This window comes from Tachypleus tridentatus, chromosome 7 (genome assembly GCF_004210375.1).
Source record: "Tachypleus tridentatus isolate NWPU-2018 chromosome 7, ASM421037v1, whole genome shotgun sequence".
NCBI classification, from domain to species: Eukaryota; Metazoa; Arthropoda; class Merostomata; order Xiphosura; family Limulidae; genus Tachypleus; species Tachypleus tridentatus.
The window spans coordinates 92,044,026-92,063,909 of NC_134831.1; the positions used below are offsets into that span (position 1 = coordinate 92,044,026).

Consider the following 19,884-nt stretch of genomic DNA (forward strand, 5'->3'; position numbering starts at 1 on the left):
GAGATTGTGTACTTGTGATTATAATGTTTGTGTAACTAGAGATTGTGTACTTGTGATTATAATGTTTGTGTAACTAGAGATTGTGTACTTGTGATTATAATGTTTGTGTAACTAGAGATTGTGTACTTGTGATTATAATGTTTGTGTAACTAGAGATTGTGTACTTGTGATTATAATGTTTGTGTAACTAGAGATTGTGTACTTGTGATTATAATGTTTGTGTAACTAGAGATTGTGTACTTTCATTTATAATGTTTGTGTAACAAGAGAGTGTGGACTTTTAATTATAATGTTTGTGTAACCAGAAATTCTGGGCTTTTAATTATGATGTTTGCGTAACTAGAGATTGTTTACTTTTAATTATAATATTTGTGTAACTAAAAATTGTAAATTGTTAATTTTTCTGTTTCTGTAACTGGAGATTCTGGACTTTTAAGTATGATGTTTGTTTAACTAGAGATTATGTACTTATAATTATAATGTTTGTGTAACTAGAGATTGTGTATTTGCGACTATACTTTTTGTGTGACTAGAGATTACAGACTTTAAATTATAATGTTTGTGTAAATAGTGATTGTGTACTTTCGTTTGTAATACTTGCGTAGGTAGAGATTGCATTCATTTATTTATAATATTTTTATAACTAAAGAATATGTACTTTTAATTATGTTTCTGTGTCTAGAGAGTGTGGATTTTCAGTTATGTTTTTGTAACTAGAGATTGTGGACTTTTAATTATGATGTTTGTGTAACTAGAGATTGTATACATTTAATTATAATGTTCGTGTAACTAGAGAGTGTTGACTTCCAATTATATTTGTGTAAGTAGAGATAATGAACTTTTATTTAAACCTTTTGTGTAACTAAAATTTGTGTACTTTTAATTTTGATGTTTGTTTAACAAGAGATTATGTAATTTTAATTATAATGTTTGTGTAACTGGAGATTATGGACTTTTAATTACATTACTTGTGTAACTAGGGATGGTGTACTTTTATTTGTTATTTTTCTCCATCAAGAGATTGTGGACTTACGTTTATAATGTTAGTAAAACTAGTAATTTTCTACTTTTATTTATAATGTTCATATAACTAGAGATTGTAGAATTTTAATAATAATGTTTGTGTAACTAGAGATTGTGGAATTTTATTTATAATGTTTGTGCACTAGTGATTATGTGATTTTATTTGTAATGTTTGTGTGCCTGGAGATTGTATACTTTTATTTATAATGTTTGTGTAAATAGAGATCGTGGAATTTCATTTGTAATGTTTTTGTACCTAGAGATTTTGTTCATTTATTCATAATGTTTGTGTAACCAGAGATTGTGGACTTTTAATTACAATATTTGTGTAACTAGGTATCGTGTACTTTAAATTGTAATTTTTCTGTAACTAGAAAATGTGGACTTACATTTATAATGTTTGTGTAACTAGAGATTGTGTATTTTAACTAAAATGTTTATGCAACTAGAGACTGTATACGTTTAATTATAAAGTTTGTGTATCTAGAGATTGTGGTCTTTCATTCATAATGTTTGTGTAAGTAGAGATTATGTACTTTTAATTATAATGTTTATATAACTAGATATTTTGTACTTTAAGTTATGTTTGCGTAACTAGAGATTGTGGACTTTCAATTATGTTTGTGTGAGTAGAGGTTGTGGAATTATATTTTTAATATTTATATAACTAGAGATTGGGGACTTTTAATTATAATGCTTGTGTAAGTAGAGATAAAGTACTTTTAATTATGATGTTTGTGTAACTAGAGATTGTGTACTTTTAATTTTAACATTTTGGTAACTAGAGATTGTGTACTTTTAATTTTAACATTTTGGTAACTAGAGATTGTGTACTTTTAATTTTAACATTTTGGTAACTAGAGATTGTGTACTTTCATTTATAATGTCTGGGTAAGTAGATATAGTATTATTTTAAAATAATGTTTGTATAACTGGAGATTATGTACTTTCAATTATGTTTCTGTAACTGGAGATTATGTACTTTCAATTATGTTTCTGTAACTGGAGATTATATACTTTCAATTATGTTTCTGTAACTGGAGATTATGTACCTTGAATTATGTTTGTGTAACTAGAGATTGTGGACTTTCAATTATTATGTTTATATAACTAGAGATTGTGGACTTTCAATTATTATGTTTATAAAACTAGAGATTTTGGACTTAATTTTAATGTTTGTGTAACAAGAGATTTTTGAATTTTATTTATAATGTTTGTGCAACTAGTGATTATGTGATTTTATTTAAAATATTTATGTATCTAAAGATTGTGGATTCTTAATTTTAATGTTTGTGTAAGTAGAATTTATATGCTTTTATTTATAATTTTTGTGTCGCTAGGCCTCACATGTAGCACAGTTGTATACCTGTTGTATTATTTTGCTATTAACCGGGTTTCTATACATATGGTGGTCAGATCACCTGTAGCTCTTGTGTAGCTTGCGCTTAATTAGAAAAAACAACATGTAGTTAGAGTTTGTGAAACTTTATTTATAACATCTGTGTTGTTATAGGTTGTTAACATTGATTTACGGTGTTTAGATAGCCAGACGTTAGGGACTTTTTATTATAATGCTCATTAAAACTATTAGTTTAAACACAGTATTTTTTTTTCCATTCTAATGATTAATTCATCTGTTTGTTAAGACATTATAACCCGTTAGGATTAATTGATAGCTTTGAATTGTGTTCTCTTTCCATGTTTCTCAAACTAATTCAGTTGGTAATTTATTATTTCATTAGAAGCTATATATATTGTATTAATTTCCCTATTATTATTTTTCACAAAGTTTACTCTCACAAAATCTGATTTGATTTTTTCTGAGCGCTCAACGTCTTCGCATCGAGGAGGTTAAGATTAGGAATTTTAAGCATCGGGAAGACAAAGTAAAGCAACTGATTCTCCGTGGGCTCGTGGGAGGAGAGCAGAACAATGATAACTTGTTTCGCGGATGCGCACTGAACCTTTTCTCTTAGATATGCAGCGCCACCTATTGGAACTCTATTCTTGTTCTTCGCTCTCTTGTTGAGTAGGATAACGAACAATCCATAGAGCTACTTCCTCTCACGATGTAACAGATCTGTGGAAAGATGACTTGTATGTTTCATTTATAAATGACTGTCGGATAATCCGCAAAAGCGCTTCAATGAGACACAAACAGAAGTAATCATCTTCGATTGATCTTAAACTGTAGGAGAAATTTGTTCTAAGAAACATCTTATATTTACACACAAAAAAAAATCCTCGACTCGTTCTCCTGAATAGATCTCTACCTTCACGTAAGATATACTTCAATATATGGACAATAAAATCAACCATTTCTAACCCCTCAACCCGAAGATGACAGAAAACATTACTGAAAACGAAAATAATACAATAGTGGGAACCAATAATACGTTGGCTTCCGAGATCCCAACTGGAAACGTTTACATCTTGCCATGGTGGCAACAGACGTTGTGGAGCCTTGCTTTTGGAGGAATGGTGCTGGTTGCTACAGGTGGCAACGTTATCGTTATATGGATCGTATTAGCCCACAAGAGAATGAGGACCGTGACAAACTACTTCCTGGTGAACCTGAGTCTGGCTGACACCATGGTGTCCACCTTGAATGTCATATTCAGTTTCTCGTCAATGCTGAATGGTGACTGGCCGTTTGGCAGAGCTTACTGTAAGATATCCAACTTCATCTCGATTTTGTCAGTGGCTGCCAGCGTATTCACATTGATGGCCATCTCTATTGACAGGTGAGTTATTGTCCATCTCTACAGACAGGTGAGTTAATTTCCATCTTTATTGACAGGTGACTTTTTTCAATGTCCTTTTCTTTATTATTTAGTTCCTCAGGCCACAATCATCAGTTATTCTTCTTTCTTTTTGTTATTTCGCTATATTATAACTTTTATAAGTTCCTTTATATAACTTATAAAACTTATTATATAAGTTCCTTTTCCAATGTCACGTGTATGTCTTAAAGTTTCAGGAAAAACGATTTAATACGAAGAAATACAGTGGTGTAATTTTTAGTTTATTAAAGAATGTATTACCCTTCTGTTGCTCAAGTGAAGAGTGCTTACATTTCCTAACTTCTGCGTGTAAGTGAACACAAGTTAAAAATCAGTTAGTGGCTGCTAAGAACAAACCTGAAACTCTTCGTTATCTCATTGGTCAAAAATAAAAAATTTTCTCGTGCTTTACGCCATCCAATAGGATATATCATTACGAAATTTTAAACCAGTCAATTTATTTATAAACATTTCTTTTACAAAAACTCCAATTCATCCAATATCCAATTTATCTATTTAATTTAAAAAAATACAGAATTAATTATAGGTGATAAAGAAGTCAAGCAAAACTAAATAACTTGAACTAGGTTTCTACTGACCTTTAGAAGAAATGAACTAAAAACCAAAATCACAATAATTATCTTTGACAGTTACATGTCGTGATACTGATTTATATTAATTAAAGAAACATCTGACTGAAATATGAATACAGAACAACTATAGTTAGTGACTTTGAGTGAGTGCTCATGTAAGTCCTACATAATCAACACAGTCTGTTGTAATCATATAACACTTTTCTTAAAGTGTTGTGTTCTGATTTGTTAAGTTAGATCTGCAGTTAATTAGGTTTGAGCACAACAAAAATTTGTGGTTATTATCTTTATATGTACATTTGTGCTTAGTAATTTAGGAATAGAAACATGAAACGGTTGTAGTTGTTAAGTTACACCTTCATAATTTAGGAATAGAAACATGAAATGGTTGTAGCTGTTAAATTATACCTTCATAATTTAGGAATAGAAACATGAAACGGTTGTAGCTATTAAGTTATACCTTTATAATTAAGGAATAGAAACATGATACGGTTGTAGTTGTTAAGTTATACCATCATAATTTAGGAATAGAAACATGAAACGATTGTAGTTGTTAAGTTATACCTTCATAATTTAGTTATAGAAACATGAAACAGTTGTAGTTGATAAGTAATACCTTTGAAAATCACGAATGGAAGTGCGAAACGGTTTTAGTTTCTAAATATACAACCTTTACAAATAAAATGAGAAAACAATATACAGTTTTGGTTTGTAAAGATACCAGATTGTGCATAAGGTAAAACTTGTTATTGGTGGTCGTTTATAATGTCAGTTTGAAAAGACTTATTCATTTGTCTGTCGGTTTTACATAACATGTGTAATTCTGTTTTACATAACATGTGTAATTCTGTTTTGCATAACATGTGTAATTCTGTTTTACATATCATGTGTATTTCTGTTTTACATATCATGTGTATTTCTGTCTTACATATCATGTGTATTTCTGCCTTACATATCATGTGTATTTCTGTCTTACATATCATGTGTATTTCTGCCTTACATATCATGTGTATTTCTGCCTTACATATCATGTGTATTTCTGCCTTACCCCCTTTCATTGCCTCACACAGTAACATAAAACCGGGTTTCGATACATGTTGGATAGAGTACACGTTGTGCTTAGTTTGAATTAAACAAAACTTCCACTCTGTTTAAAAATCTTGGTCATATTTATTTTCATTCCGTTTATTTTTAAACGTTTCTTTGTCTGTATTAAGTAAGACCTTCTGCAGAACGTCAGATCCTGATCATTGTGTCCTCTATCACTGTCTGAAGAATGTTCTTTACATCCTCCTCTAATGTAGGATCAACCTGGTTCTGGTTGCTTGTTTTATCGTCATTCTGTAAAACACTTGACTATTTTTATTTCTGCTGTTTCGGTTATTTGACACAATATGCCAAATATATTCATTTTTAGCCCATCTGTTTTAGTTTCTGTTCAACGTAAGAAGTTTGGTTTCTATTTCTTATGTCTAACTATTGTTCTCTGTGGGGAAACTTTGTTTTTATTCTCTTTGTTTTAAGTATTGTTCTCTGTGGAAAACTTTGTTTTTATTCTCTTTGTTTCAGGTATTTTTCAGTGTGGAAAACTTTGTTTTTATTCTCTTTGTTTCAAGTATTGTTCAGTGTGGAAAACTTTGTTTTAATTCTCTTTGTTTCAAGTATTGTTCAGTGTGGAAAACTTTGTTTTTATTCTCTTTGTTTCAGGTATTGTTCAGTGTGGAAAACTTTGTTTTTTATTCTCTTTGTTTCAAGTATTGTTCAGTGTGGAAAACTTTGTTTTTATTCTCTTTGTTTCAGGTATTGTTCAGTGTGAAAAACTTTGTTTTTATTCTCTTTGTTTCAAGTATCGTTCAGTGTGGAAAACTTTGTTTTTTATTCTCTTTGTTTCAAGTTATGTTCAGTGTTCTCTTTGTTTCAAGTATTGTTCAGTGTGGAAAACTTTGTTTTTATTCTCTTTGTTTCAAGTATTGTTCAGTGTGGAAAACTTTGTTTTTTTATTCTCTTTGTTCCAAGTTATGTTCAGTGTGGAAAACTTTGTTTTTATTCTCTTTGTTTCAAGCATTGTTCAGTGTGGAGAACTTTGCTTTCATTCCCTTTGTCTCGAGTATTGTTCTCTGTAGAAAAATTTGTTTTTATTATTCACTATTTAATGTTTGCTGTTGTCTCATATCAATCAGTCAATATTTACTTCCGTAATTAATAAACCTTTTATAATTAAACAAAATGCTTTTGTCACAGTGGTAATGAAAAATACAGCGTTATGTCTTCTGACTTACAACGCTAGAAAGCTGGTTTCGATACTCCTGGTGGACATAACACAGATAGTTTTTTGTGTAGTTTTGTGCTTAACTACAAACAAGTTAGAAATTTAAATTGTAGAAAGAATTTTCCTGTTTGAACACTAGATTGTAAAAAACAAATGTAAACCAAATATTATTCTACAAACCCGCATCAATACCAATTATCATAAAGTTTTGATTAATTAGAATTATAGTTTAGCTTAATGTTTTTGTGTGAACTGATTTTTATTCTATTAAAACAACAATTATATTTGACGAATTTTTCTTCAGTTGTTGAAATTACTAAAAGTAAAGGGTTATAAACATTAACTTATGTTATATATATATTTACTTGTGTTGCCTTCACGTTTGATACTTGAAGAGCAGTATTTCATATGATCTTATCTTCAGGTAGAGTTCATAGCCCAGCTCGTTCGATAACCATAAGTTCACCATCTCTGTATAAGTTCTACACTATTTAGACGAAACCATCTTACAAGTTACGGTAGATAGTTGGTTTGTAAGAAGACGCATGTTTTACAACATTTATAATTCAAATGATTATATTTTTATGTTTTTTCCTGTTTCATATATCTTTTTACGAATATGAAGAAAATGCTTTTAGTTATTTAAGCGTCAAAAACGTTTCATATAGATTCTGAACCACACTATGTGGTTTCCCAGTTCTGTGGGCTTATTTTATTCGATCGTCAAAAAACGTATTTATAGATTACGTATATGGAACTACCCTTGTTTCATTAGCTGTACAATGAAGCAGTAAATAAAACATTCCGACTAAAGAACGGCACTTCATCCTTCTCGAACATTAATGTCACCTTCACTCTAATAACGAATGTTATTTTCCTCGTGGTGGTCTTGGTTTCCAAATGAACCTTTCGCCAATCGGATCAACATCAGTTTCTTACTACACTCGCCTCTGTTTAACTCAGAACGTAGAAAGGTGGATATATTCTCTACTCAAATATATCATTTTTATTTTATTGATACTATATGACGTACTACGTGAGCACGTGGTGACTTCACACTTTCAGAGTCGTGTTTTAGACAGAGAAGACATAATACACTGTTGATTTAATGGACGGTTCCTGTCCGTTTCTGAAAACGTTTCGGCTTGCATGGAGGCCTTCTTAAATATATACCAAATGAAACATCTTTATGAATTCGGGCAAAGTCGTTTCACTCGTGAAACAGAACTCTGTTAAAATCAAAACTTTCCAGTTCAACGTGTCCTGCTATTAACAGGAAATGATGTTGTCCTGTTTACCTTCTTTATTACTAATTTTTGTGTGTTTCTCTTGAACAAGTAACGTATGTTTGTGTTATTAATGATAAATAAGTAACAAGCGAACATAACAGTGTATAATATTTCTAAAATTACGTAAAGCATTAGTCAACATAAAGTGCTTGTCAATATAAAGTACTAGTCAATTTAAGAATGTATATCAGAACGGCTGGTATGGATATTAACACTTTTATTGATAAGGAGAGAGCAATGTTTTAACCTCCCTAGGTCATTTTCAGGTTAAAAAAGAGATAGTTTGAATGTGACCGTTGCCGGACACACGTCTTAGAGACAAAAATATAAATGGATACGGGGTTGTAGGGGGCGCTGCAGGTTATGTTGGGTTATTAATTAGTATTGGTATAAAGGTATTCTTTATTTTGGTTTAATCTTGGTTTTAGTTGTTGTATAACTAGAGCTTCTTTTATTTTGTGTTTGTTTATATTTGTTTCCCTACTTAATATCTGAGTGTTTTCTATAATTATGTTGTGTTTATTTGATTTGCAGTGTTCAAAAACGTGTGAAGGTGTTTTTTCGTGTTCTATAAATCTGGTTTCCATTTTTCTGCTTGTTTCTTCATCGTAGAAGTCGCGGCAGTTGTTGCGTTGCATTTTATAAATTATGTTGGCGTTGTGTTTGTCAGTGTAGATTTTACAGAGTATAAACCTTAGTTTTGTACCTGGTTTCTGAATATATTTGGTGTTTACTAAAATGTTGTGCTTTGTTATAAGTTTTTTCTAAATGTTTGCAATTTTTACGCTGATGTCGGGAACATATGGTATGTAGCAGTATAAGGTTTTTAGTTTGTTGTATCTTGGAATTTATTGTTGTTTGTTTATTGTTGGTCTGATTGTGTGCGAATAATTTTTTCCACGGTTTTTTGATGAAATTTGAAGAACTAGTCAATATAAAGTGTTTGTCAATATAAAGAACATTCAATGTAAAGTGTTTGTCAAGATAAAGAACATTCAATGCAAAGTGTTTGTCAATATAAAGAACATTCAATGTAAAGTGTTTGTCAATATAAAGAACATTCAATGTAAAGTGTTTGTCAATATAAAGTACATTCAATGTAAAGTGTTTGTCATTATAAAGAACATTCAATGTAAAGTGTTTGTCAATATAAAGAACATTCAATGTAAAGTGTTTGTCAAGATAAAGAACATTCAATATAAAGTGTTTGTCAATATAAAGTACATTCAATATAAAGTGTTTGTCAATATAAAGAACATTCAATGTAAAGTTTTTGTCAAGATAAAGAACATTCAATGTAAAGTGTTTGTCAATATAAAGTACATTCAATGTAAAGTGTTTGTCAAGATAAAGAACATTCAATGTAAAGTGTTTGTCAAGATAAAGAACATTCAATGTAAAGTGTTTGTCAAGATAAAGAACATTCAATGTAAAGTGTAGTCATCATAAATTACTGGTTGACGTAAAGTAATGATGAACGTAAATCACTGGTCAATATAATCTACCGGTCAACATAAAGTACTGCTCAGAATAATGTAATAAAATGTTTGTCACTGTAAACCACAGAATCTGAAATTACAACACTCGTGTTTTCAAAACCCAAAGACAAGTTGTTGTGCTACTGATATGTTATATTGATACATAATACTTAATAGTGACTTCTTGTCTGTTTGTTGTCCGGCATCTATAAATTATGGTTGTTTGGCCATTAATAATGTATTTTGCCAGCTTTGTCGCTCGTGTTTTTTTAAATAGTTCTTATTTTAAGGTAATTAATTCATACATCCAAATGTTTATATCTATTAATTTATACATCCAAATGTTTATATATTTAAATTTATACATCCAAATGTTTACATCTATTAATTTATACATCCAAATGTTTATATATTTAAATTTATACATCCAAATGTTTACATCTATTAATTTATACATCCAAATGTTTATATATTTAAATTTATACATCCAAATGTTTATATATTTATGCTACTGTAATTCCCAGTCATATTAACATCTTTCCAGAGTAACTTCAGACCAAAATATTTAGTGCAAATTTAAAGACGATTTTGGTGGCAAATTTAGGGCTGAAACTGTTTCGCACTCAGAGAACTCTTTACTACTGTTTTACTGTAATGTTGTCACTTCGTATTTCTGATTGCTCCGACTAGCGTTCAAAATACCTTGCTTTGTCTCTCTATAGTACTTATACAGTCTCATCCCACCCCACTTCTCATATTTAAGACTCAACCTAAAGTGAAATGCATTCGCCAATTATTTAATAAGATGAGTGAGTGTATTTTAACCTTAGTTTGTGAAACCTCTCGGGTTTTACTGAAACCCAACACTAAATATCAATGGGTTTGTAGCTGTATTGCTAGAAGGTTTGATCAATATTTCGAAGAACACATCACACGTTATGAGACTAATATTAAGGTGTTTAAATAAAGTTATTTGGACCTGTAGTGGCTTTTCAGAAATCCAAAACTTAATACCAGTTGCCTTGTAGCCTTGAATGTTTGATCAATACTTCCAAGTACACATCGCAAGCTGTTACACTCATATTCCTAACCATAATTCATTCGTACACCCTGAAAACAAATTTAGGAAATAAAAAAAATTGGACTTGAGTGGATAAGGTTGATAAGTAAAAAATGTAGATTATTCAAGTAAGGATGGTTGTTGGGTTTACAAAATAAAGGATTGGTCTGAAGTGTAAGCTTACCTCGTTCTGCTTAGTGTGTACACGCATACCCACAGCTCGTGTGTCTATACGTCTGTGTTTTCGGGTGTCTATCTCGAAAACTAATAAACTGACATAAACGAACACCTTACACAAGGTATAAAGTCAGTATAGGATAGTCCTTCCATGATTTCATCTAGATCGAATCGCGTATCTGGATCATTTTAATAATTGGAAAATAATGCATTTTTTTGGGTTTTTAAACTCTACAACTCTGTAACGTTGGTCGGATTTATACTTGAACTATAAGTTGAAGCTACTCATCACACTTCAATAAATGATACGGATCATTGATCATTCTAGTTTTCTGTAGTGATCCAATACAAACGCAGTCTCGAAACATATTGGCTGATATTCACTTTGTCTTGTTTCTGATTTTAATTATTAATAACTCATATTTCCGTTTGGTGGTTTTATAGATTATGTTTTATCGCATTAAAAAGTAAGAATTCTCTTCTAATTTGCTTAAACATTGAAATTTTCCCGTAAAACAAAACAAGAGATGGCGCTACAAGAACATTTTGAATTTAAAGAACAAATATGGCGTGTTATATTTCGTCAAGATTAATTCCTTTATAATTAGTAACTTGCTGCTTAATAATACACATCTTAATATACATTACTGGTGCTTATGATGCACATTGTAATACATCTTATTGGTGCTTATGATGCATATCTTAATATACTTTATCACGGTTTATGACGTGCATCTTAAAAAACGTTATTAGTGTTAATGATGTAAATGTTAATATAAGTTATTGGTGTTTATGAGGTCCATCTTAATATACTTTATTGGTGTTTATGAGGTCCATCTTAATATACTTTATTGGTGTTTATATTGCACATTTTAACATACATTATTAGTGTTTGTGATAAACATGTTAATATATTTTGTTAGAGTTTATGACATACATCTTAATATACATTATTAGTGTTTCTGAGAGACATCTTAATATATGTATTGGTGTTTGTGATGTACACCTTAATATACCCTGAAATGAAAAACATCTTAATACATTAAATTAATGGTTATGATGCACATATAAATATACCATTTAATTTTTTCGTGATGAAAATCTTAATATCATTTATTAGTGTTGATGATGTACATTTTAATATACTTTCTTGGTGTTTATGATGCACATACTAATATACCTTATTAGTGTTTATGATGTAAATCTTAATATAGTTTATTGGTACTTATAATACACATCTTAATATTCTTTCTTGATTTTCATGTTGAACATCTTAATATATTTTATTTATGTTGATGAAGAACATCATGATATACCTTTTTTTTAATTTTTATGATACACATCCTAAAATAAATAATTTGTGTTTATGATGCACATCGTAATACACTTTATTGGTGTTTATAAAGAAGACCTTAACATATTTTATTGGTGTTTATAAAGAAGACCTTAACATATTTTATTGGTGTTTATAATACACATCTTAATATTCTTTATTGGTATTTATAAAGAACAACTTAATATAATTTGTTGGTGTTTATGAAAAACATTTTAATATACATTATTAATGTTTATAAAAACATCTTAATATAATTTATTAGTTTTAATGATGTAAAACTTAATATACTTTGTTGGTGTTTGTCATAGACAACCTAGTATAGTTTACTCGTGTTTATGATGTACAATGTTGTACATCCTAACATACTTTGATAGTGTTTAAGATATAAATCTTAATATACTCCACTGGTGTTTATGATGGACATCTGAATATACGTTTTTTTAAAATTTTATGATGAAAGTCTTGATATACTTTATTGGTTTTTGTAAGGACCAACTTAATATAATTTATTGGTTTTTGTAAGGACCAACTTAATATAATTTATTGGTTTTTGTAAGGACCAACTTACAAATGATGTTTATGATGAATGTCCTAATATATTTTATTAGTGTTTATGGTGAATGTCCTAATATATTTTATTAGTGTTTATGATGAATGTCCTAATATATTTTATTCGTGTTTATGGTGAATGTCCTAATATATTTTATTAGTGTTTATGATGAATGTCCTAATATATTTTATTAGTGTTTATGGTGAATGTCCTAATATATTTTATTAGTGTTTATGGTGAATGTCCTAATATATTTTATTAGTGTTTATGATGAATGTCCTAATATATTTTATTAGTGTTTATGATGAATGTCCTAATATATTTTATTAGTGTTTATGATGAATGTCCTAATATATTTTATTAGTGTTTATGATGGACATTTTAATATACTTTGTTGGTGTTTATCATGTAAATGTTAATATACTCTATTCGTGTTTATGATGCACATCCTAATATACCTTAATAGCGTTTAAGATGTTGGTGTGTATAATGCACATTTTCATATAATTTTTAGTTATGACGAACATTTTTATATATGTTTTATTAGTATTTATGATGCACATATTAATATACTTTATTTTTCTCTCTGAAGAACATCTTTATATGTAGATTATTGGTATTTATAATGTATATCTTAATATAATTTATTGGTGTTTATGATGCACATCTTAATATACTTTATTGGTGTTCCTGAAAAACACCTTAATATGTTTAATTGATTTTTATGAAGAACGTTTTTATATTCTCTACTGGTGTTTATGATGTACATGTTAATATACATTATTACTGTTTTTGTATAACATCTTAATACACTTTCTTAGTGTTTATGATGCATATCTTAATACACGTTATTAGTTTTTATAAAGAACATCTTAATAGACTTTATTTGTGTTTATGATGAGCATTTTAATAATCTTTATTATTGTTGATGATACATATCTTAATATACTTAATTAGTGTTTATAATGCATATCTTAATATATTTTATTGATGCTTTTCATGGTCATTTAATGTAATTTATTCCTGTTTCGAAAGAACATCTTAATATATAATATTAGTGTTTATCATGCACATATTAATACACTTTATCTCTGCTTATAAAGAACATCCTAATATGCTTCATTGGTGTATATAAAGAACATCTTAATATACTTTATTGGTGTTTATCAAGAACATTTAAAAAGAAGGTTATTAGTATTTTAATACACATCTTAGTATATATTACTAGTGTGTATGATGCACATCTTAATATGTGTAATTAGTATATTAGTATTGATGAAGATGTTTATGTAGAACATCTGAAGATGTTTTGTTAGTGTTTATGATGCACATCTTAATATACATTAATAGTGTTTGTGATAGACATCCTCATTTACTTTATTGGTATTTATGATGCACATCTTAAAATACTTTATTAGTTTTCATAAATAACATCTTAATATACTTTATTAGTGTTTATGAGGAACATTTTAATATACTTTATTGGTGTTCAGGAAGAACATCTTAATATTCTTTATTAGTGTTTATGATGCACATCTTGACATACTTTATTGATATTTATGATGCATGTCTTAATATTCTTTTTTACCGTTTATGATCTACATCTCAGTTTACTTTATTAGTTTTTATATTGCACATCTTAATATTCATTATTAGTGTTTATTATAAACATTTCAATATACATTATTAGTGTTTATGATAAACCTCTAATTATACTTTGTTGGAGTACATGAAAAACATTTTAGTGTAATTTATTAGTATTTATGAAGTACCTCTTAATATGCTATACTGGTGTTTATGATGTACATCTTAATACGCGTTATTTCTGTTTATGAAGAACATCTCAATATACTTGATTCCTATTTTTATTGCACAATTAATACTCTATATTCGCGTTTATGAAAAACATCATAATATACTTGATTAGTGTTTGTGATCCACATCTTAATTTACTCTATTAGAGTTTATGATTCACATCTTAATATTCTTTTTTTACTTATTATGACGCACATTTCAATATACATTATTAGTATTTTATATCACATCTTTTTATACTCTATTGGTTTTCATGATGTTTATCCCAATATACTGTTATTTGTGTTTATGACCCACACCTTAATATACTCTATTGGAATTTATGAAAAACATTATTGTATACTTTATTAGTGTTTAATATGCTCATCTTAATATATATTATTAGTGTTTTTGAGAAACATCATAATACACTGTTCATGATGTACATCCTAATATATTTTATTAGTGTTTATGCTACAAATTTTAATATTCGTTATCAGTGTTGGTGATGCAGATTTTACTATGCTTTATTGGTGTTAATGATGCACATCTCAATATACTTTATTGGTTTTAGGAAGAACATTTTAATATACATTATTAGTGTTTATTGAGTGTACCATAATATACTTTATTATTGTTTATGATGCACATCTTAATATAATTTATTAGAGTTTATTAAACAAATTTTGGTGTTTTTATTGTTGGTTTTAAAAAACATGTCAATATTTTTTTCGTGTTTATCATGCACATCTTAACATACATTATTAGTGTTTACGATAAACATTTTAATATACTTTATTGATGTTTATGATGCATATCTGAATATACTTTATTGTTGTTTATGAAAAACGTCTTAATATACATTATTATTTTTATCAAGAATATCATATTATACTTTACTGGTTTTTATGAAGAACATTTTAGTACACTTTATTGGTTTTGATGAAGAATACCTTAATATACTCACTGGTAATTATGAATAACATTTTAATATATATTATTAGTGTCTATGGTGCACATCTTAATATACTTTATTGGAGCCTGTGATGCACCTCCTAGTATATCGTATTGGTGTTTATGATGCACATCTTAATATACTTTAATGGAGCCTGTGATGCACCTCCTAGTATATTGTATTGGTGTTTATGATGCACATCTTAATATACTTTATTGGAGCCTGTGATGTATATTGTATTGGTGTTTATGATGCACATCTTAATATACTTTATTATTTTTTATGATGAACTCATTAATATATTTTATCAGTGTTTACAAAGGACATTTTAATGTACTTTACAGCATTTACAGCAATATACTTTTTGTATTTAATGTAGAAAATCTCAATATAATGTATTGTTGTTTGTGAAGAACATCTCAATACACTTCATTGGTTTTTATGAAGAACATCTTAATATATTTTATTACTGTTTGTGAAGAACATGTTATTATACTTTAAAAGTGTTTTCTCGAGCATCTTAAAATATCTTAATGGTATATATGATGTGCATTATAACATACTTTATTGGTATCTATGATGTACATTATAACATACTTTATTGGTATCTATGATGTAACATTATAACATACTTTATTGGTATCTATGATGTACATTATAACATACTTTATTGATATCTATGATGTACATTATAACATACTTTATTGGTATCTATGATGTACATTGTATATTATATCTATGATGTACATTATACATACTTTATTGGTGTCTATGATATACATTCTAACATACTTTATTGGTATCTATGATGTACATTATAACATACTTTATTGCTATCTATGATGTACATTATAACATACTTTATTGGTATCTATGATGTACATTATAACATACTTTATTGGTATCTATGATGTACATTATAACATACTTTATTGGTATCTATGATGTACATTATAACATACTTTATTGGTGTCTATGATATACATTATAACATACATTATTGGTATCTATGATGTACATTATAACATACTTTATTGCTATCTATGATGTACATTATAACATACTTTATTGGTATCTAGGATATGCATTATAACATACTTTATTGATATCTATGATGTACATTATAACATACTTTATTGATATCTATGATGTACATTATAACATACTTTATTGATATCTATGATGTACATTATAACATACTTTATTGATATCTATGATGTACATTATAACATACTTTATTGGTATCTATGATGGACATTATAACATACTTTATTGATATATATGATGTACATTATAACATACTTTATTGGTATCTATGATGGACATTATAACATACTTTATTGATATCTATGATGTACATTATAACATACTTTATTGGTATCTATGATGGACATTATAACATACTTTATTGATATATATGATGTACATTATAACATACTTTATTGGTATCTATGATGGACATTATAACATACTTTATTGATATCTATGATGTACATTATAACATACTTTATTGGTATCTATGATGTACATTATAACATACTTTATTGGTATCTATGATGTACATTATAACATACTTTATTGGTATCTATGATGTACATTATAACATACTTTATTGATATCTATGATGTACATTATAACATACTTTATTGGTATCTATGATGTACATTATAACATACTTTATTGATATCTATGATGTACATTATAACATACTTTATTGGTATCTATGATGTACATTATAACATACTTTATTGATATCTATGATGTACATTATAACATACTTTATTGGTATCTATGATGTACATTATAACATACTTTATTGATATCTATGATGTACATTATAACATACTTTATTGGTATCTATGATGTACATTATAACATACTTTATTGATATCTATGATGTACATTATAACATACTTTATTGGTATCTATGATGTACATTATAACATACTTTATTGATATCTATGATGTACATTATTGATATCTATGATGTACATTATAACATACTTTATTGGTATCTATGATGTACATTATAACATACTTTATTGATATCTATGATGTACATTATAACATACTTTATTGGTATCTATGATGTACATTATAACATACTTTATTGATATCTATGATGTACATTATAACATACTTTATTGGTATCTATGATGTACATTATAACATACTTTATTGGTATCTATGATGTACATTATAACATACTTTATTGATATCTATGATGTACATTATAACATACTTTATTGGTATCTATGATGTACATTATAACATACTTTATTGGTATCTATGATGTACATTATAACATACTTTATTGGTATCTATGATGTACATTATAACATACTTTATTGATGTACATTATCTATGATGTACATTATAACATACTTTATTGGTATCTATGATGTACATTATAACATACTTTATTGATATCTATGATGTACATTATAACATACTTTATTGGTATCTATGATGTACATTATAACATACTTTATTTATTGATATCTATGATGTACATTATAACATACTTTATTGGTATCTATGATGTACATTATAACATACTTTATTGATATCTATGATGTACATTATAACATACTTTATTGGTATCTATGATGTACATTATAACATACTTTATTGGTATCTATGATGTACATTATAACATACTTTATTGCTATCTATGATGTACATTATAACATACTTTATTGGTATCTATGATGTACATTATAACATACTTTATTGATATCTATGATGTACATTATAACATACTTTATTGATATCTATGATGTACATTATAACATACTTTATTGGTATCTATGATGTACATTATAACATACTTTATTGGTATCTATGATGTACATTATAACATACTTTATTGGTATCTATGATGTACATTATAACATACTTTATTGGTATCTAGGATATGCATTATAACATACTTTATTGGTATCTATGATGTACATTATAACATACTTTATTGGTATCTATGATGTACATTATAACATACTTTATTGATATCTATGATGTACATTATAACATACTTTATTGGTATCTATGATGTACATTATAACATACTTTATTGGTATCTATGATGTACATTATAACATACTTTATTGATATCTATGATGTACATTATAACATACTTTCCTGTAGGTACAGTCTGTTAGTGATCTACACAAATATTCCAACATTGATTTCTAAGTATTTTAATTCTTTGTACAATATATCCTAATCATCGCTTGTTACACCTTATGGTTACCTGTAACTAACTGGTTGATTCGTCAGATAGCATCTGAAAGTCTAAAGTACAACGAATCTAAACAATTAAATACGAACATTATTCATATTTCTTGGAACCTTCTTAAACATTGGTATTGAACCATGTAACCAGAATGAACGTTCTAAAATTGTTTGTACGTGTAATGCGCGTTTCTGGCATCAAATTATTAACCTTTTCAAAGTAAAAAAACTTAGAATTCGTGAGTTGAATTAGAACGACACTGCTTGGAGAGCTGTTTAGTTAATGAAGTGTCTTATTACCGGCAGCTTATCATATGTCAGACCCTGTTTATACAGTTGAGTGTTCAACAAAATAATAAATAAGTATTCACTTATAACGTATCAGATATTAGTAGGTTTATTAAGGAGTACATAAAAAACTGCCCAGCAACTGAATCTCCAAGTTTTATATTCAAGCATCAGTATCCCAGAAGTACACGTTGCTAGTATGCAAATCACAAACAATGTAAATAATAACAAATGAAGGAAAAGAAACATAAAAAAGTAGGATTTCTTAAAACACTAATATTAGTCACAACTCAAAACGTAATTACCGTGTTTGAAATACTAGACTTTATTATTATTTAATACCGCAGTGTTGTATATATCGAAGCTAACATATTTTTCCCTCTTCTCTCATTAGTTTAAGTCTGGAGAATTTTTTACTCTCTTGACAGAGTAGAGATTACATGCCACGTGACTTGTCGTTTTTTTAATAATAAATCATATTTCACCGCTAATTCAGTCTCATGTTGGTGTTTTTTATCAAAAAATCATTCGTTTATAAGTCAAAGCGTTTGCTTCTCAGATAGTTGTACAATTAACCATCTGTGTTTTGTCCACCACATGAATCAAACATCGGATTTCAGGGTTGAACGTCTGTATATTTATCATTGATTTACTTTCGAAGGTTGTTTTTTTTTTCTATTATTTGATGTAAATAATGTCACGTTTGGTTAATATATTTCTTCTATAACGATTTCAATAGACAACGTCCATTTTGGCACAGGGGTTTGGCCAAAGTAAATTCATACACATTGTTTGTACTGTAATTATGAGGCTAATGGTACGACATCATCATGGTTAGCAGCTCCCTCTATCAAAAAAAAAAGAAAATTATGACATGAAAAACTATTCCTTACAACAATATACATTAGTTGATGGGTGAGTATGTGTTTTTTGTTATATATAGCAAAGCAACATCGGGCTATCTGCTGAATTCACCGAGGGAAATCGAACCCCTGAACTTAGCGTTGTAAGTCCGCAGATGGTACGTGAGATAGCTCTTTAGGGAAATATGAATA

General features: G+C 28.1%; 1 protein-coding gene across 1 annotated transcript in view; it reads left to right on the forward strand.

Annotated features, from left to right (window-relative positions):
* The first annotated feature begins 3,056 nt into the window (after nt 1–3,056).
* LOC143258062 (tachykinin-like peptides receptor 99D) overlaps nt 3,057–19,884 on the forward strand; it is a 62,483-nt gene continuing 45,655 nt past the window's right edge. The window contains exon 1 of the mRNA XM_076517084.1: nt 3,057–3,767. Within this exon, the coding sequence (XP_076373199.1) occupies nt 3,364–3,767 (404 nt within the window). The 5' untranslated portion in view covers nt 3,057–3,363. The remainder of the gene's footprint in view (nt 3,768–19,884) is intronic.